We start from the raw sequence: 21,567 nt of genomic DNA, 5'->3' as shown, positions 1-21,567 counted from the left end.
TGTGCTCGTTGAAGTTATTCATTCCAGCTCGAAACTGAGATCGTAGCTTAGTGGATATTTCTGTGCCAATATATATGTATATATTTTTGCTGTTCTTGGATCTTTAGGATGTCTGAAAGCAAGAATTTAACAATTTTTAATTACTTTGAGAAAAAATCACGACCTGAAATTAGTGAGGTGACAGCATCTAGTACCAATGTAAGTTTTTCTGTTGAACAGAAATGTGATACTTCCGTTGAAGAAAACGTTTCTTAACAGAATCTGATGAATGTGAAAGCGGCCCTCAAAGTGTTACTTCCCACCCATATGACATTGGACTTTTTTTAGAAGATAATACATGCGAGGATAAAAAACTGGATATACTTAAAAATGTTTGGGAACCCAATCCAGCATTTGTTTTTCCTGAAAAAGGAAAAAGAAAATTGAAATTTCAGTACAAATGGCTTTATCGCTGGAAATGGCTTGCATATTCAGAGGTTAAGGGTGGTGCTTTTTGCAAATTTTGTGTACTTTTCGCCCCAAGTGGTGCCGGTTCTGGAAAGCAACCTTTAGGCCAACTGTGCAATGTAAAATTTGACAACTGGAAAAATGCTGTAGAGCGATTTTCTGAACACGAGAAATGTCTTTATCACAAAAAATCGATCGAAACTGCTGGGACATTAAACGATATTTTATTTGGAAAGATGAAACCTGTGGATGGACATGTTGACAGTGCAGCAAGCAGAAGAAAATTAGAAAATAGAAAAAACATTACTCCAATCATTGAAACCATCCTATTTTGTGGAAATCAAGGTCTCGCTCTAAGAGGACATAAGGATTCAGGAATAATTGCTGAGCAACCAGGTGAAGAGAATGACGGAAATTTTCGGGCATTGCTTCGTTTCCGGAGTAAGAACGATTTGACTCTTAAGAACATTTTAGAATCAAGCAGAAAAAATGCTCAGTATACCAGCCCTCGATTTCAGAACGAAGTTATTGAGGTTTGCAATATTTTAATCCTGCAAAAACTAGTCAGCAAGATTAATGATGCAACTTGCTTTTCCATTCTTGCAGATGAAACAACTGATATTGCAGGTATAGAGCAATTATCGTTATGCGTTCGATATGTCGATAAAGAAAATTTTAACATCACCGAACAGTTTTTGCAATTCATTCCGGCGCATGACTTAACCGGAAAAGCAATAGCAACAACAATATTAGACCAATTACAGTCTATGAAAGTTGATATAAAAAAGTTACGTGGACAGGGGTACGATGGTGCTGCATCAATGAGTGGAAAAATTAATGGTGTACAAGCCCACGTAAGAAGTATTGTCCCATCAGCACTTTATGTACATTGCTCTGCTCATAGCCTCAATTTGGCTGCATCAAATGCATGCGAAATAACTGGCATTAGAAATTGCTTAGGGACAATTAAAACATTATACGACTTTTTAAATACGCCAAAAAGACAGTATGTCCTATCTTCAGCAATAGAGGAGATGGAAACCAGCTCTAAGAGGGAGAAAATTAAACAGCTATGTGCAACCCGTTGGATGGAAAGATACGACTCAGTAACCGCTGTGGTGGAACTTTTCGAGCATATCGCCGAAACACTACAAAAAATATCAGAATGGAAGGATAAGGAATCAGCTACCCAGGCTAATTCTTTATTGTGCACAGTATCTAATTGCCAGTTCGTAATATCTCTTTTGTGCATTTACAAAGTTTTCACCATAACAATCCATCTCTGTAGATACCTACAAAAAACAAGCATAGATTTGATAGAGGCAGTGAGTCTTGCAGAAGATGTCATTAAAGATCTAAAATTAATGCGTGAAAATGCCACTGAAACATTCTCTGAAATATTCAGCTCTTCTTCTCTTATGCTAACAAGCATTGGATCTTCCACTTCCATGCAAATCCCTAGAATAACAGGAAGACAGAAAAATCGCGATAATTTTCCCTCATCGACACCGGAAACATATTTCAGAGTTAGTGCTTTTATTCCATTTATAGAAAATTTTATAACACAATTAAACTTAAGATTTGTATCGCATCGTGATATTTTGAAAGGATTTCAGTGTCTTCTACCTGCCGATCCTTTCATTTGCCAACCTTCAAACATAAAGGCTTTTGAAGCATTAGTGGAATTTTACGCTGGAGATTTGGATACCTGTAAAAAAAGCCTTAAGTCTGAACTAAAACTCTGGTATAAAAGATTAAAAAGGATTAGTGAAGACGGAGGTAGTGTTCAAAAAACTGCGGCGGATGCTCTTGGAATGTGCAATAAAGATATAACACCAAGCATTTTCAAACTCCTAGAAATATTGGTCGTTCTACCTGTTTCAACGAGTGCAAACGAAAGATCCTTTTCGACTTTGCGCCGTTTGAAGACTTATTTACGCAACTCAACGGGAAATAATAGAATGAATGGATTGGCGCTCTTAAGCATTCATAGAAAATTTACCCCTGCTGTCAAAGACATTTTAAACGAACTTGCAAAAAAACCCCGTCATTTGGATATTACAGTATAAATCAATAAATTTTTAGCATGTTTGTATACTGGTTTAATTCCCTATTTGTTGGTAAGTCATATTTTAGTTAAATTCATTGGTTTTCTATGGAATACACATTTATATGGCTATTATTTAGGTAGCTGTTACAGTATGAGTAGTTTTTTCTGGTATGATTTATTCCAACTTTTTAATAAAAATAAAATATTTTACCTCTTATTATAAAAAAAATTATATTCTTAAACTTAAAAAATAAAAGCAAAATTTAACTAAACAATGTTGTCGAAATAAAAAGTCAAAATTGTCTAGCTGTCTAAATTAGGGAAGTAATAGTGCTATATTACATACTTGAATTTCTTTTAGTAATTTCTGAAAATTATGAACCCCCCCCCCCCCTTGAAAAAATTCTGCGTACGCCACTGAATGTGTATATTATGTAATTGAAGAATATTACGAAAGACAGCTACACCTGTAATCGTCTAATGTGCCATGCTTTGCTCAAATGATATTGATAGTCAAAAATTGAGATTATTGTTTGCAACAATAATTGTTCCATTTTAGAATAATCATATTTTAAAACAAGTCACTATTTATTAAAATTTTGAAAAAAATCGCTATTTTATTAAAAAGAAAATGTGGCAGGACTTTTAAACTGAGCATGCAAAAATGATGCGTTTTAAGAAATACTTAAGACGATAATTATTTCTTGTGGAAATAACTTTATTTTAAAATTCGATTCATTAGTTTCTCAGAAAAACAGGACACAAAAATGGATTTCAATCGTATATACATATTATTACCTGATTTTGAATAAATTAAAAAAAAACTAATTTGTATAACTATACACCATAACAAGATTAAGACAAAAAATTCTAAAAAAAACTTGAAAGTAGAATGATTAGCTTTTCAGAAATTGCATCTATTTTTAAATTGGGTTGAAAAACCCTTTAATTGAAAGTTTTCTTTCAGCTCTATTTAATTTGTTAATTTTTTTTTGAATAGTACTTATTTTAAGTTAATTTTTTAACTCAGAAATCGCGAGATTTTTTTTTATGATACAAAAACAACCTGTAGAATTAATGTACTATTAAGTGAATATTTTGAACAAATATAATTTTCTCCAAAGCGTAAAAGGTGTTTTTAAGTTAAATTTTTATAAACGAAATTAACTTAATGAATGAGTATTGAGGAGTATGCTTGATTTTTTTTACTAAAGGATAGAAAAAAAGTGATGAATATACGCATAACAATGCATTGTAGAGTTCTAGTGAATGCTCGTAATTTCTATAAGCTTCTAATTTTATTCATTAATATTCATTATTCATTTTAATGAGTATTATTCAAAATAAAGATAAAGTTAAGTTAGGAAAATAACCTGAGCAACAAAAAACTGTTGGGAAAATTAAAAAAAAAACGAACATATTCATTTTAAGAAATTACATTATATTTTTTAACAGTTTAATTTAATGGTAATGCCCTTTAGGCAAGTAGATTTATTGCGATCTTTTTATGTTTATTAAGTGCGCTTTATTTCGTAGTGCAGTAACGTAAAGCTTTTTAAGCGGTGTGTTTTACGAGCAATTACTTAAAAATTTTAAGCACCATATCATAACTTTTATGGTTCATCTTTGATATTTCACGTATTAATTACCAACTGTTGTTGATGAGAAAAATATTGTTGGGGAAGTTTCCGTTATATCAGAAATTGAATAGTTCAAAATGTTATTTGTGATAAGTTCAGAGTTTATAATGTTTTTCAACTATTGGTACTTTTTACCACGGCATGCTAATTTTCATTAAAATGGTCACGAAGTTGTAATATGCTACCTACTTAAACAAAGAAAACAATTCTTTGAAACCGGCTATAAATTGTTTCTTTGTCAAATACTTTAATATCAGTTATCTCCTGAAATTTTTTATTGTTCTGGAAGTTTCAAAATTAAAGAATAAAACAGGAAATTATGGATGTTTTAAAAATAAACGATGATTTGAAAAAAAAACTAAAGAAAAAAAATAAACGGATTATTGTATACTGCTTAAAGAACCACATTATTTTAAAGTTTTAAAATTAATTTCATAGTCTGAAAACAAATGGAATTGATGACTCAGAAAAGCTTTAAATGTTGAAACAATGTTTACAAAATTGCATTGTATTTAGCAACAATGTAGCTGCTTAAGGAACCACATTATTTTAAAGTTCTAAAATTAATTTTATAGTCTGAAAACAAATGGAATTGATGACTCGGAAAAGCTTTAAATGTTGAAACAATGTTTACAAAATTGCATTGTATTTAGCAACAATGTAGCTGCTTAAGGAACCACATTATAAAACTAATTTTATACTCTGAAAACAAATGGAACTGATGACTCAGAAAAGCTTTAAATATTGAAACAATGTTTACAAAATTGCATTGTATTTAGCAACAATGTAGCCCCGTCTAAGGACAGAATTAACTGACCCCAATTTATATATTTTAGTTAGAATGGTTTGAAATGCGGTGTCATCAGAACCATCTACCGAATTTTTATAATTTTATAACTATGCTGGAATGAAAATCTGTTTCCCTAAATATAACGTAGCCTTAGCTATCATCTTCCTTTTTACATTAATTGATATGTAAACAGCCGTTTATTTTCAGACGCCTAGGGACAATTTTTGATACATTAAATTGCGCTCTACTTTGTTAAAGCGGACAGCAAGACCAAAGCAATTCCAATTTTAAAAATTTTGATATCATTTGCACGATCGCATTCAATTTGCATTTTGTGCTTGTACAATATTGCAAACCAAACATTGCGCTTTAAACTTTTGAAAAACAATTTTTCTTCTTAACATAGTTTGACGCTAGTAATTTTCAAGAGCAATGGTTTAAAAGTATATATTGAAACTCAGAAAATAGAAAAATTGCAGAACTTTTACTTTAAAACGTCTAAAGAACAATCAATGTCTGCACTCATAGTTAACATAGGAATCATAGGAACAATCATAGTTAATATTATTGTATTTGCGAATAGAATTTTGTTAGTTTCGTTTATTAATTAAATTATAAACGTGGACTTTTAACAATAAAGTCTCTGAGAAATATCTATTATTTGTTATTTCTTTTAGTAATGATATAAATATTTTTAAAGTGTTTAAATTTTCTACTGATCAAGGACTAATCAATAGCATTCGTGTAGGACTTGCATTGTGAAAAAGTAATTATTAACTCTTTAATTTATTGCCTTTTAATAAAAAGGAGCCAACGACATGTTTTCTATGTATAATGTAAGTGTATTTTCTGTTTAAACATTTTTCAACGAAATATTTTTATAAATATTGTTTTTTACGTTGTTTTGTAAAAAAAATATAAATTCTATTTCTCTTGATTTAATCTAAATTGGTGAAATATAACGCATTTACGAGAAAATAGATATCAACTTAATAGAAGAAAACTAAAAACACTTTCTTTTTCCTATCCTTTCTTTCATTTCTTTTTCTAAGAAAGTTTTTCAATTAGTTCTAGCTGTTATGAACACGAAATTTGGTATGTTCTACATTTACAAAACTTTCTCTGTAACTGACAAATAAATCGTAGCAAATAAAAGAGGCAATTAATTTTTAAAATATCATATTATACGAAAATTTATTTGACTTGCAACGAATTTTAAAAAAAAGTAAGTAACATTAAAAACCTGAATCTAATAAAACAAAAATGCAATGCCTACTGAAAATGAAATTATTAAAGAAACAGTAAATATTATTTTAAATATGTAATTTTATTGTAACAATAACTAGCATTAGAACAGATAAATGTAATTATAATTAGATTAATAGAACCAGTAAATCATCAGAAGATAACATTTTGTCAATGAAACTAATAAAGAAACATTTGCAGATAGTTTTATGGGTCAATGCATTTTCATTGTAGGTATTATGTATTTATACATTCAAAACAATGTGCAAATTTAAGATTCTCGAGTACCAAAAACATAAGAAAAAAGGAAGTTAAGATCGATTTTAGCTTGACATAAGATAAAGTTAGTCGCTAAATATTTTTTCCCTTGTGTTAACAGGTCACGTAGTTGAGAAATTTCTCTTGCTTCCCATTTCACGGTGGATAAAGCTAAAAAGCATTTGCTGGTTATGTTTGTTCTTTTTCTTTTCCTTGTGCAGTCTCATCATTCTCCTATCATTATTCTTAAACGCTTTTAAAAGAGCCATGGCGAGGTTTGGAATTTCTGAAGAAGTTTTTGCGCCAAATGAGGACTTGTTAGCCACGTGGAAAGTATTTGGTTCCTATCAAATATATGAGCATATCCATTGTGTTTCATCAATACCACTTTTGTATTTAGGGCTTATATGTGATCTGGTTTTAATACTTTCTGAATAACTTACGTATGCTGTTTTGAGTTAAGGCTGAATATTTTCTACGTCATTAGAGAAAGAAAATGTATGGTCAAGGTAGTTTGGATGTTGGGCTCGGAATCGTGAGTTCAAATCACGCCGACCGAACAATTCTCGTGTTTAAATGGTGACTGGAGCCAGTTAAATCTGTTGGAGGTTCGTTAAATCTTAAAAATCCTTCAAGTTCCCATAACAAATTTATCCCATGATAACAATGAGTTCCCTTAACAGATCAATCTCCAATTCAGTATCCATGGGGGTACTGAATGGGGATAGATTATTCTCTGGTCATGCCAAAATTACGATCATGTTTGAATGAATGGAGTATGAATGGGTGTTCCCTGTAATATGGGCTATGACGTGTGTGTGGCTGAAATCATATTCTTGATCATAGATGGCACCACTGAAAAGCAAGAAACGTATACCTCTACCTTAAATTTGCTTGGTTTCTCATTGCAGGCTTGTTGGTATTGGCTGGTGGCATAAGAAAAACCAACAACAAAATATTTAAATAGGGTTTTATTTATTTGTCACATGGCATAGTAGTGTCAATCAGGTCTGATTTATTACAAAAAACCTCAGATTTATCTCAAAATTTTCTTATTTATGTAATTAATGTTGTCTTCATCAATTTCATAAATTTGTATAATTATACCTAAATCTTGTATAATTAGTATATAACTTACATTACTTATATAATAAATTTGTATAATTATACCATTATTCTTTAGGTTATCTAGAACTACTTTAATAAAACAGAAGTAAACTAAAACAAACATTTTTTCTTTAATTATTGACGACAAACTACTTTCGAAATGTAGTTACTACTTCATTACTTTTAGAAAACGAACTGCACAGGAGAACTTAAGTTACGCCCGGGTCAAAATGGTCTCTAATAAAATTAGACTTATTTTAACATGAGTAATTATTTGGAAATATTTTTACGAGTAATTATTTTATGAGTAATTATTAGGAAATATTTATGTTTACACGAGCCAGTTTGTTATTCTGAACCATTTTTTTTAAAAATTTGTTCTTTCAACAGTCATATTTTTATACTTATCTCAACAACAAATATAATTTAAGAAATGTTATAGAAATTGCCAAATATTTGCGAATATGTTAATTGCTCTTTTATTTCTCTTGGAAATAATGTACATTGAAAATTAAAGCCATTGAATATGACCCCCTTCCATTGAAATAGCATCAATGTGAGTGTACATACATTTGCATTTGTAAGTGTGGCCAAAGTGATAAATTGCCAATTATTTGTAATGGCTAGTTTAAATCTTAGAAATGAGCCATTCTTATTAGCATAACGGAGCATTCTAATTACCTCAATTGACGGATTCGCGAAAATTTGTACCAACTAGATAAAAAAAATCGTAGCATTTGAATTTTGAATCCTTATTAAACAAACACTAAAAGTAGTTACCAGAGATAGACTCAAACTGTTTATTTTGTATTATACTACTTACTACAGTACTTTAAAAAAAACTGCACTACACTACACTATAAACTACGAAAAAGTATAGTCATTACAGTAGTTTCGTTACTCGCAGTACGCTACTTCAGACTACTGATTTAAAATATTAAATCTAAAATAACGTCTGAAAAAACTTTTTTTTAATATTTATGGAAAGAATATGGAATATCCTAAAATTAAATCTATTTAAGAAACTAAAACCATAGTTTTTATTAGACATTACAAAAGGTGTTATTAACTTCTATTTACATCTATTCCTCAAATAGGGTAATACTGTGAAACTCTATTTTTCTGATATGATTTTTCAAGAATCTATTTATACTTATTTGAAGCACACCTCAAATATGCCACGTGATTATTCTGCTGCATCATTATTTCAAAAGTATTTTATCATTCATTTATCTGAATCTTTTTAGGAATATTTCTGGAGCAATTAGAAATCTGATGAATTTGAAGTAATGAAAGCATTACCTAATGTTTTTAATAGATTTGAAAAGTATAGTTTCAAAAATATAACACTTATGATTAAAAAATAATAAATCATAATTCAATAAAGCAACGAAATAAGTATAGAATGTATAATATTATTTTATAGTCGTGTAGCAACCATTTTTAACATATGCCTCATTATAATTCAGCTATATTGATAGAATATTTATGCATCAACTTATATAAAAGTTAATTACAGAAATCTTATATATTTGTAATTTTAATGGAGTTTTAAAAATATTTTCCTTGCTGGAATAGAGTCTGACGCCCGTTGGCTGAGTGGTAGCACTTCAAGCTCCCGTGCCACAGGTCCTGGGTTCGATCCTCGGGTCGGGCGACCCTTGGCTCAGCCTTTCATCCATTCAGTGGGTCGATAAATGAGTACCAAGCATGCTTGGGAACTAAACACTGGGGGTTTCGCGTTCTCCTGACCACCTAACCGGAACAATTGTTCCAGCACCCCAGAGCCCCAGGTCAAGAAAACTGAGATGGGCACAGTAGGCCTTGGACCCTCTGTGGGCTGTCGCGCCAATGAGTTTAGTTTACTTTAGAAGCAGAGGCTATTGATATTTCTACTCATTGCCTATCATTAGTTTTATGTCCAAAAATTATTATATACAAACCAAATTACGGTATAAAATAGTGGCACTTTAAATTCATCATCCATAAAATCAAATTTACAATAAAACCCATTTTTACCGTAAAATATTATACCTTAATGCTCACAGTAATACTTATTTAATTAGAGAAATTCATTGATTCTGCGATAATTATTACCATAAAAATACGGAAAATCAGGATTTTCGTTTCATAACATGATCCGGTAAAAATGGATTTCACGGTGAAAAGTTACGGCACTCAGAACTCCGGCACATTTCATCGTAATTTGATCTGGAAGTTTTTACAGTGTAATGAAAACTATGAATTACCTGAAAATTCGAATGATACTGAAAAAATCTAAAATATCTGCTTTTTCGAGATCTGATGCAAGTCTCTGTAAGAGCATATCTGAGTAGAAAGACATGGTGGCAATGAAATCAATGATGTTGATGGGAGCTGTCATGAATTCCATTTTCTTAGGGCTCACTAAAAACCTACAAACTATCTCAAAAGAAAACCTGAAAAAGAGGAGACGTTTCTATCAGTATTTAAATAAAACTTGAATAAAACAAATATGCAAGGATTCAGTTTTCACTCAGCATAAAATGTCTTAGAAACATTTTTATCTCACAAAAAGATTTCTATGATATTTTTTCAAACATAGCATTCTAATAGAATGAGAATTATTTCTGAAATGTTTATTTGGGACATTTCAATTTGGTTTCAAATATTCTTATTTTAAAACTTCTGAAGCATTAAGCAGAACGGAAAGTAAATCGTTATAAACTAGACAGTACTGAAAATTTATTTTCTGTTTCTTAGTTCTTACCGTTTTTCTGTTCTTTAGAACAGACCAATGAAAATTAATTCTTGTGATAGGACGGTTTTCGAGTATGGTGCTTTGTGAAAAAAAAATTCAATTATGAGTAATTAGTCAAATTTTATTAATCAGAAAAAAATGTAATCAGGATATGTAATCAGGAATTGTTTGATAGTTTAGTATTTAATATCTAATTTAATCAGTGTTCTTTCTAATAAACAGATGGCAGCACATTTTATTTATTTCCTATTTGTAAATAATTTAATTGTTTTTTTCTAAATGAATAACAATTAATGTATATATATATACACTAATACTGTTTATTATGGAGTTTTTCTTACTTTAAAAGAAGCTATAAATCTAAAGTTTAGAAATTAAAAATTACCAGGCATTGCAAACGCTTTCAACATAATAAAAGGCTTCATGTGCTTCTGTTTTCGTTTTATCCAACGTCCAAAGTATAGTACCATTAGGTGGCTGGTGAATCGTCCTGTTCACTATAACCGGAACCCGCATATTAGGATGAGTCTTTAAGCAAAATGTTACTATGGACACACAAATGAAAAACACAGATACTACAGCGACTACCTGGAAAAAAAGAATTTTTAAATTATAGAATTTTGCCAAAGGATTATATGTTACATGTAACTAACAGAGAATTTGACAAAAATATTAGAATAAATTTGGATTAAACTTAATTAGAAAAAAACATGTTTTTAATACGATGAACTTTTCTATTCAAACATGTCAGACTGTGTTAGTCTATATAGAAAAATTACATAGACTGTGTTAGGTAATTTTTCTAACCGCAATTTTGAAGCAAAAATTTGTATAAGAATCAATTTAACGAAAAATATTTAATTTTTTGGGGGGAATAATCATTTGGTGTTACTAAATTCACTTACTTATTTCAGACATTAGCTTGCTTAGAAGAATTTACATTAAAGTTTAACTAATTTTTGTAAAGATTGGACCTACTTGCTTTAGTAACTCTCTATTTTTACGTGTAGTAATGTTTTAAAAAACATGCATCTTAAGGACAAAAAAATGATTGCTTAAGTTACCTCTTAATATGGAGTTACTTCTGTTACTACCTGGAGTTAGTCTCACAGTAGGATAGAATGTCAGAATAGCCGTCAAAATTAGATGATCAACTTCAATTGACTAGAAATTTATCACCCTTTTGTTTTTGAATGACATATTAAACATTTTTGGTTAAAATTTAAGAAGAAAATGGTGGATCTAAAATGGCAGATGTCAATGAAAAATGGAAATGAATTGATGTGAATGTTTCTAAATGTTTTCGAGTTCATTAATTACGAATTTAAGGTTAAAATTTAACTTTAAAAAAGAACACCAATAAAGGAAAGTGTAAAAAATATAATAACGATAGTGTTTTTTATAGTTTTTACGGTTGATGATTACGAATTTATGTTTTATAATGGAACTTACGATAATACACTAAAAGAAGCTATAACAACTATTGTAAAAAATATGTTTTATATACCTGCTGATTTCGAAGAAAAACAAACATTTTTTTTAAAAATTCAAAACAACAGATAAAGTAGGGCGTTATTTATATTTCTCGATTGAAAATAATTTTAAAATACGTATAATTATTATTTTATAATTACTTAAGACAATTAAAAATTAGTTATTCCAAAATAACTGCAACATTTTGTGAATATTTGAAAATGAATTGGATATGAATTGAATATGAAAATGAATTGGATATTGAATTGGATATGAATTACGCAAATTGATATTTTTGCCAACTTAACAAACTGCAGCAGCTAATTGTTTTTGCTATTAAAGTACACGTGTAAAAAATATGTAAATTACTTTCATTGCTCCGGGGCAATGTGGGGCTTATTTTATAGCCCTTCTAAAAGTAAAGGGTTGATTCAATAATTTGGAAATATGCAAGTGACAATATAATTAATAAAATTTATTGAAAGAACATTTTCTTGTGCATATTAAAAGGTTATTATTGTGAAATTTATATGCATATTTTAATGAAAATATTCACTGTTGACGTTTATTTTATTGATATAAACGTTGCTCAAATTTTAAACATTTTTTTTAAGTTAATTGTAGCTGAATTTTAAAGCACTTATATCTTATTTAATAGCAAAATGAATTTCGCTATCGTATTCCTTGGACATTTTACTTCAAAAAAGGTAAAAAAAAAACCTCGAGAAAATACTTTAAATTTCCCATTTTTGACAGTAGAAATCATTCCACTGTAAGACGCAAGAATTTGCTTATGTTAGTTGGAGATGAGTTAAAAAAAGCCAAAATTACCAAACAATAAATAAAGGTGTTTATTTTATTAAAAATTTTTTTTGTGCATTTTAGGAGATTAAATATTAACACCAGAACCGCTGGGTTTTAGACTTACTTAGAACCAACAATGGGAGTCAATTTGACTCTTATAATAAATTGGTGTATGGTGTCATTCCAAATTAAATTATAATTTTAGTTGATGGCTAGTGTTAAAAATATAATATGTAAAAGTCTTCAGAGATTAATTTTTTTTCGTTCTCTTTTAAAGTATTGTAGTGACAATATAACGTTATAATGTACCACTGTAATACAGATTATTATTTAGCAATAGCGCAAATCATGCGAAAATAAGCAAAATATACAAATACAAATAATACACATTAACACACACAACATGTTTTAAAATGGGAACTTTCATCGTTATACATTCTTGTTTCTATTTACAGAAGCTTCCATTGAAATGTGTTCAAAGAAAGTTTTTAAGGTATAATTTAAGTTATGTATTTTAAATTAAGAAAAATAGAAAATACTGGTTAAATACGCAAATAAGAATGGTGAGTGTGATATAATATTAATATCCCACTTCAAATGCTAGGTTTAGTTCCAAATGAGCTTTATTAAACATCGATATTATTTGCGAATTTTTACTTTAATTACTGTGTGTTATTTTTATAATCTTTGTTAATAAAATCTCATCTCAGATAGCTTTTAGCTTATTATTAATAGAAGTTATTTTTGAAGTAAATCAAGTTTAACGAAACATTTTGAGGGGAGCGCTCAGATAACAAAAATGAATGAAATGAAAAAAAATTATTGAGAGACAGTAAAAAATGTAACGAAACATTAAACAAAACATGTAACATAGCACTATTTAAACAACAAAAGCAAATGATAACAAAATCGTAAATAAATTATAAAACAGCTTGTAAATCCAACACATGAAATGAGCACTGCAACCATTTGAAAGGAGAAAGAGAGAATAAGTGCACCCCCCCGATCTATAACCAAACCAAAATTTTTTTACGTAAGCAGTCCTCTCAATATTCGCTTATGCAAGTTTCACATCTAGAAGAGTAATTCCCAAGCTTCTAGTTTACCAAATTTGTGTCACATTTCTTACTAATGTACAAGGAGAAAGCAAATTCTGGTATAATCTGGTATTAATATTTTTTGGCTTTTTCATAGAGCCAGAAATACGGTCAATGTTACCATATTCTAGTAGTTGTGACAATCAATGCAGTAAATGACAAAGCATGACTTCTACTCTGTATTGTCTGCGAGCATATTCGCATGAATACTATTTAAATTTTTAACATTAAGAATTTTTTTTTTTGGAATTTTTTTTGTTTTCATTTCGTGGTGTATGTCGGATAAGTGACACTGAAAATTTGCTGATCTGGAGGGAATCGTTTCTTCATCAGACGTACTATCCCAATAATGTGGTGTTCTTTTCGCGTACAAATTTCCTCTGCGGGCTTTTCAGAGATGAAAAAAATGTCGTAAGTCCCACTGTGCAGCGAGAATTTCTAGTATATCTGATTTTTCCTAATGTAACATATTTAGAGCACTATATTTCCCCAAATCGAAACTTCGTTGGCAGTTTTCTTTAAATTTGCACAAATTAAGACAGCTATTAATTTTCTTAGATTTTATGTTAGACGAAAAAAAAACTTGAAATAAATGTTATACGGTTGTTTTCTATGCAATAAATTTGTATTTTGATCAACATGACAATAACTGCTCATAAAATATTTTTTGCTCAGTATTATAACAAAAATAACGGTTTATAATCAGCATGTACATTGTAAAAAATTCCGGACCAAATTACAGTTTAAATTACCATATTGAATGCGCAGCCACAAAATCCATTTAACCCTAAAATATCGATTTCCCCCGTAAAATATTGTACTTAGAATAATATTTATTTAATTATTCAGTGATTTTCCAAAAATCTGATTTCTCCTATGAAACATGTTTTGATAAAAGTGGACTTTAACGTAAAAAGAATTGGCACCATGAGTACCGATACTTTTTGACCGTGATCTGATCTGAATTTTTTTTTTTTACAATGTGCGTGATTTTAGATGCATTAATGAATTTTTAATTCAATGAGAGCCTAACTGAGCTATTTTAGAAATTGATTCTAAGATACCATATTTAGCGAAGAATATTGCGTAACATTTTTAATTCAGTTGTCCTCATATTTCTGTTCAACAAATCATCTGCGAAAAGTTTGTAGTTCTGCAAAAGGTGCGAAACTTCAAAAATTAAAATTTTTTTATGAGGGCCAAAATTATTTCTTTTGGCCCTTTCAAGTATTTTTTTTTGTTGATGATTTGTTTTACTTATCAATATAAAGGCATGAAATTTCAATACAGTATACTTAAAATCAATTTAGAAAAAGTAAAAAAATGTGAGCAACGAAGCTTAAAGTGTATCTTCAAAAACAACATAAAGGAATGACTAAAAATGATGAAAATGAACCCAACGGCGCTTCTAGTATTAAGTAAAATTAAAACAACAAACACACAATAATATTTCTGATTCAAACTCATGTGATTATTATAGTTATAGGGAGGGTTATCACAATTTCAAAGAATGTCATAAAATTTTAAATGGTTTCAGAAAAAGAGAAATGATTTTTGTTGTGTATTTCACTACAAACTAGCAAAAGTAATCCTAGTGTCCGTCATTATAAATTTCCAATTTTTTGAGAATAGTACTTGATTGGTTCAGAAAATAATGGAGAAAAGAAGTTATTAAAAATTAAAAAAAAAATACTTTCATTTTGTTAAATAATATTTAAAATTTTCATGTAATATTAAGACGCAGAATAACGAAACCAACAACAGTTTTTCTTACAAGTTTCGAGATTTTGAAAATAATCCATATTTCCTTTATTCAAGTGTCCCACTGGGTCCCCCACTCCTAGTTTGTCACCTGAGGGTAACGAAATCCAGTCTCATGGTAAAAGTTTGGTAGGCTTTCTTCTTCCACAAGGGAAATGACAATAAATTCAAAAATATAGACCCAAATCAGAATAAAATTTATAAAAGCTGTAATACATAAATACAGGAAAGTGTGAGACAGTGCTTAAAATTATTTATCGAGCCCACAACTTAAAATAATGAAATTGATAATCATAGTTAAGTAAAAATGCAAATTTATGACAAAACTCTCTTAAATGTAAGCAAAATTTTACTTTAAAAAATGGCTACTCAAATAACACGAAACTTTCGTCATTTTTGACGAAACCATTTTATAGTATATGCTCCGAACAGAAATTTCGTCAAAGTAATAAAATAACTATCGTCACTTCCTTGAGTAAACGAATTTCGTCAAAATTAAAGAACTATTTCATCATTACAGTGAAAAAATAATAATAAAATAGAAAATCCGCGTAATGCCTTATACATCTAACAACTAATAATAACTTTAACGTGTGCACCATACAGATGACACATCACAACACAGACAGATAGAACAGAGCGATAAACTCCACTCTTGCCCGACACGTGATTCGATCCCCACATCTTCCTGGTAAATGGACTACTACTTGACCACCATACAGCCCAGAGGGGTTGAAAAGTCAATTTATTCTAGTTTTGTCATTCTAGTTAACGTTTTCCTAACTTGCACTACGATGAAGTTTCGAGTTAAGGAAACATTTTTGTCATATATTTGAGATTTCGCGTTCCGTCATAAATCACAGGATTTCGACACGAAAGGATTCTCAAAATTAATTAAGTATATTGCCGTATCGTCAAAAGTGAGAGTTTCATTTCATAAGTTTGCGTTAACGTATTGTAGCTCCCATAAAATAGGAAGAAGAAAATGACACGAAAACTGTTCTGGTCTGTAGAATCACAAACATATCCATCACTTTAAGTACTGATTGATTTTTAATATTTTAGTTTAATACTGAGGGTTGTAATCAAATTACTAAATCACGTGATTTCTGTCAAAATGATTCTCAAAATTGACGAAATACTCTTCAAGGATTGCTGAATCGTCAAAAGTGAGAGTTTTATTTTGAGACTCCTTATACATTTAATTTTAAGAAGCACTGCACTAAAATATTTGATCCAAAATTTGAGTAAAACAAGAAACTTATATCGAGAAAAAAGGGTTGCTAAAATCACTGTTCGATTTCACTTAGTAATTGGCTTAAGTTACCGGCATAGTGAACCCCAACGACCGGAACACTGCATAGCTAATTGACTATATGTAACTACCACTACGATTATTAAACCTCAATTCACTAGTATATTAGACATGCTAACTTTATTCTATCTTGAGGTACCTTTTAATAGATGGAGGTTGGCATTGTCTTATGGTCTTTCCCCACATTGGTAACCCGGGCGTGATATTACATTTCCCCACATTGGTGACTTGCGGAAGTGATATGATCGTGCATACTTTGATGAATGGTCCACGTTGAACAGTTGACTTGCTATTTGTGACTGCGTCATCGTCCTCCTCGCGCTGTTGCCTCTCAGTGTCATTTACACATAACGGGTTTCTTTGCACTCTCGAGTGCTAATATCAACACAGGAGAGTGCTCACACATACCTATGAACTTAATACAGCTATTATGGTTAAAGCTCAAAACCCGGTGACCTTAATCCAGCTCTCCCGGTCTATCACAAATACAGCAACTTGTGGTATCCGTTCATCGAAATCTATCTCTGATAAAATTCTGGTGGGGGAGTATTGTGGTGTAACTACCACTACGATTATTAAACATCAATTCACTAGTATATTAGACATGCCAATTTTATTAAATCTTGAGGTATCTTTTGATAGATGAAGATTGGCATTGTCTTGTGGTCTTTCCCCACAACTACTTCTGTACCAAATTAAATTTTATGGCTTTGAAGTTGGAAAAAAGAATGCTGAACATTATTTAATTGTTGAAAAATACACGATTATTCTGAGTGAAGCTATTGAAATACCGAATATCTATTTTACACATAATTAGTTATTTCGCTTACATCCTCATATTTTTCATAATATGTTTCGTGATCTTACAGTTATGTAGAATTAGGTAACATGATTTCTAGAACATAAAATGAAATATATCTATTCAATGTTAATAAAACTGAAGAAATCACAAGTTTTCAGTCGAATTCTTTTACTGCTATATTCTTTTCGCAGTAAATTTTGTTTTTGTGTACGAGCAGACAAGCAAGTCATTGATAACATTTTTGGTCTATGGTTGAAATGACTGTATAACAATAAAATGATTGTCATAAACAGCGTTCCTGTTTTCGAAGGAGTGTCTAGTCGCAATAAAATTTCTGTTATTTTTATAGGGGCATGTATTATGATATATTGCTTTCGAAAAAGCTATGTTATTTTCTTTAATCTTGTAAATATATTTTTTGAAGGGGACATTGGTTCATGCTTTCTAGTCCTTTACTCTGGTGTATCACCGACACAAATAAAATATTTGGTTTTTAACTTTGCACGTGAATTTATATAAGTCATTTTTGTGCTACCAAAGATTTTTTTAAAGTATGGATCTTTAAGCAGTAGTTTTTATTGTCCATGCTGAGTGCCGATAAGTAAGTATAAATTAGTTATGAACACTAAAAAAAATGTATGTTCAAAATTACTTGAATATTAAACAATTGTCTTTTTTCCGGCCTCATGGAAACACTAAAAAGCAATAAGTATTAGTTTCAGATGCGTTTGGTATTTCTATTAATAAAATTAAAAAATAATGGTTTTATTGAAAATTAGTATATGCGGCAAAATTTGGTAATTTTATCATGATACCCTGGAGCATGCAGAAAAAAAACTGATTTAAAAATTACTGACATTGTTCATTTTGCTACAGTTAATGAATGTATTTTTTTAAAAAAAGTAAATCATACTTAAAACAGTATAATATGTTGATTTGATAGATAATTATGACTTTCATTGAAATAAAAAACACTTGAGCACTTCTTTGACTGAAAAAAAACCCTTTTAATGGTCTTTATTGAATGTAATGGTTTATTGGTTCAACGGTTCAAATTAGTTCAACGTTGAATAATAATGTGAGTATTTCGAACCAAACTATAATGCTAAGTTTCTGATAAGATGTTTAGTCGAACTCTATTTCGGTTCAAGTTTAACTTAGAGGGGCGCAGCAAATGCCTTTAAGAACTTGTTACGAAATAAATAAATAGTAGAATTTCATAAGAATTTTAAATAAAATAATTTTAATTTTATTACTTAAATTCCTTACGATATTTTAACTTTTTGAAAAGTAGCCCAATTATTAAATGTTGTGGTACTAATAATTCCAAGAAAATTAAAAAAAACAAACTCGGATATAATAACATAGAGTTTAAGAAATCCTCTTTTTTGTTATAGTTACATTGCCCTATTATATATATCAGCAAAATCCGGTTACACTGTAAAAATTTCCAATTTCCGTTTCCATTACAATAAAAAATGCTGACTTCCCGAATGCAGCATCCGTAGCATCTATTTCTATTGCAAAATTCATAGCGTAATTTTCACATAGAGATAAAACATTTGGTCAAAACTTACAAAATCTGATAAAATTTACTGGGTTTCTGGCTCTATGGAAACATCGAAAATCTCTATAATTTATACTGACGTGATTTTGTAAAGATATTGGCAAAATCAACACTAAAATATGTTTTTATAATATGCTATAAAATGTGGTAAATGTGGAGAATTTGAGCATGATACCTTAGAGCATAGCATAAAAACCATTTGTTTGGGTATATTTACATTTGATATTTTTTACTACGTGTGTGGGAATAAGAACTATAGTTTTGAGAACCAGAATTTAAGGTAAACCATTACCAAATTAACAGAAAAACTACCAAAATAAATGGTTTGAATACCGTATAATTTTCTTTTTAATTCTATACATCATTACACATTATAGTTTTTTTTACCAGAATTGCCATTAAAATATGGTACGAAATTTTACCAGAAATTTTTTTTTCTCTGTGTACAATCATATTTAAATAATTACAATTTGTTATAAAATTTATTTATTTAGTAATATTAAATATTATTTCATAAACATTATTTTCTGAAACTATTATTAATATTATTATTACTCTGATATCATGGTATATCATATTTCTTTGTTTCAATTTTGCTCCGTAATTGAATTTTATGGTTAAAAATACGTGATCTCAAGATGTCAGTACTTTTACTGTAATTTGATCTGGAAAGTTTTACAGCATGAGAATATGCAATTTAATTTGTTTTATTATTTATTTTGCCTATCAAATGTAATTAATTAGTTATACACTAGTACAACATGCATTGATAAGTCATTCAATGATGAGAATCAGATAAATCAAAGCAGGAGAGCAAATAATAAACTAGTCCGTTCGCACACTTTAAATTAGAATAATTATAATAAACAAATATATTTCATTGAAATAAAGCAAAATTTTAAAATAGAAATACACAATAAAATTCACATATGAAAACATTAACATTCAAATTAATTTCTAAAGAACTTCCATTTTGCAATTATCTTTACAAATTTGATACAAATACTACTCTTGGTATTGCACAATTAATTTTATGCATTTAGGCATTTTCAAGATATCAGAAAATTGAATTTTGTAATGTTGTTGACAGCTCTCATTCATCGGCAAAGCATTTGACAAAATCATATCAGAAATTTCAATTATCAAACTATCAATCTATGTATCCGCAGTATGTTTCGTGGCTTATTACAAATTAATGTTATATTCTATTGTAAGATTGCTGTTATATTTATTCAATATTTTGATAATGTAATAGTTGATGGTAGCTTTTTTTATATTGAGTTTTTAAAATAAATGCAATACTTTTGAGCAATTCATTTACCACAGAATAAAATATAAGTGAGACTAGAAATAAATAAAGTTTACGAAAATCATACTGTTACTAAGTGTCATTAAAACAATTGTTTTATTTACTGTTTGAAATGTTGAAACATTAGAAAAAATGATATTTTATACGAAATACGTTTAAATATAAAATAACAAAAAACAGAAATAAATAAATTGAAGACGTTAAAACATTAACAATATGAAGTTTTTCAAGAATAATTTATTGATGCATAGTTTAAAAATAATATTTATTTCTATGAAAGATTTGTAGATAAAAAAAAAGCAGCAGACAAAATAAACAAAACTTTTAATTAGCATCAGAAAACCCTAGATTTCAGTGTCATTATTATATTTTTGTCTAAAAGTTTCGGAGAACCCATATATTTGATATAGAACTTTCAATAAAAATGCATGTCCAAAAATATAGTTTTTATAGATATCTAATGCGAAAGAATAAATTTAAAGCAGCAAATCTCAAAAGTGATTTATAAAATACTTATAAATGTCATGATACTATTCAATGTCAAGCGATGTCAAGCTATACTATTAACAGTTACATCCAGCCTGAAAACTTAATGCCTGAAAATTTACTTTAATTTCCTGCGAACAGGACCACAGGATAAGTTCAAACATAAAATAAAGATTTTGAAAAAAAAAATGAAACTGAGAATTTTTATATTCTATTTGAGTTCATTTTGGGGTCATTTTAAATCTACTTCATAACAGCTTCAAAGATGGATTTTAATATAAATGTCTTGTGAGACTCTTTCAAATCTATTTCATAACAACTTCAAAAATATATTTTTAATTAAATGTGAATTTTTAAGATGTTTCAAATCAACTTTATAACAGCTTCAAAAATGCATTTTTTTTAATAAAAATGAGTTGATTGTGGAATGATCTACTTCCCAAGAACTTCAAAGATGTATTTTAATAAAAAAGAAGTTTTCAGGCTGTTTCAAATCCATTTCATAGCAACTTCAATGATTTATTTTCATTAAAAATGAGTTTTGAGGTCGTTTCAAATCTACTTCATAACAGCTTAAAAGATATATTTTTTAATAGAAATAAGTTTTGAGACGTCAAAGTTGCATTTTTTTAAAAATAAAAATGATTTTAGAGGCCGCTTCATGTCTGTTTCATAA

General features: G+C 29.2%; 1 protein-coding gene across 4 annotated transcripts in view; it reads right to left on the bottom strand.

The window, feature by feature from the left end:
- Positions 1 to 21,567, bottom strand: part of LOC107436947 (potassium voltage-gated channel protein Shaw) — a 295,041-nt gene that overhangs the window by 17,407 nt on the left and 256,067 nt on the right. For all 4 annotated transcript variants that reach the window (XR_011636124.2, XR_006226018.3, XM_071177434.2 and 1 more), the window contains 2 exons: positions 10,663 to 10,865; positions 9,787 to 9,975 (listed from right to left, as the gene is read on the bottom strand). Coding sequence is in view for 2 of the 4 variants with exons in the window: in XM_071177434.2 (XP_071033535.1) it covers positions 9,787 to 9,975; positions 10,663 to 10,865 (392 nt within the window). In the remaining 2 variants the exon portion in view is untranslated. The remainder of the gene's footprint in view (positions 1 to 9,786; positions 9,976 to 10,662; positions 10,866 to 21,567) is intronic.

The sequence above is a fragment of the Parasteatoda tepidariorum genome, chromosome 2 (assembly GCF_982258835.1).
Source record: "Parasteatoda tepidariorum strain Cologne lab strain chromosome 2, Ptep-v5.0, whole genome shotgun sequence".
NCBI classification, from domain to species: Eukaryota; Metazoa; Arthropoda; class Arachnida; order Araneae; family Theridiidae; genus Parasteatoda; species Parasteatoda tepidariorum.
This window is presented reverse-complemented; position numbering and strand designations above follow the sequence as displayed.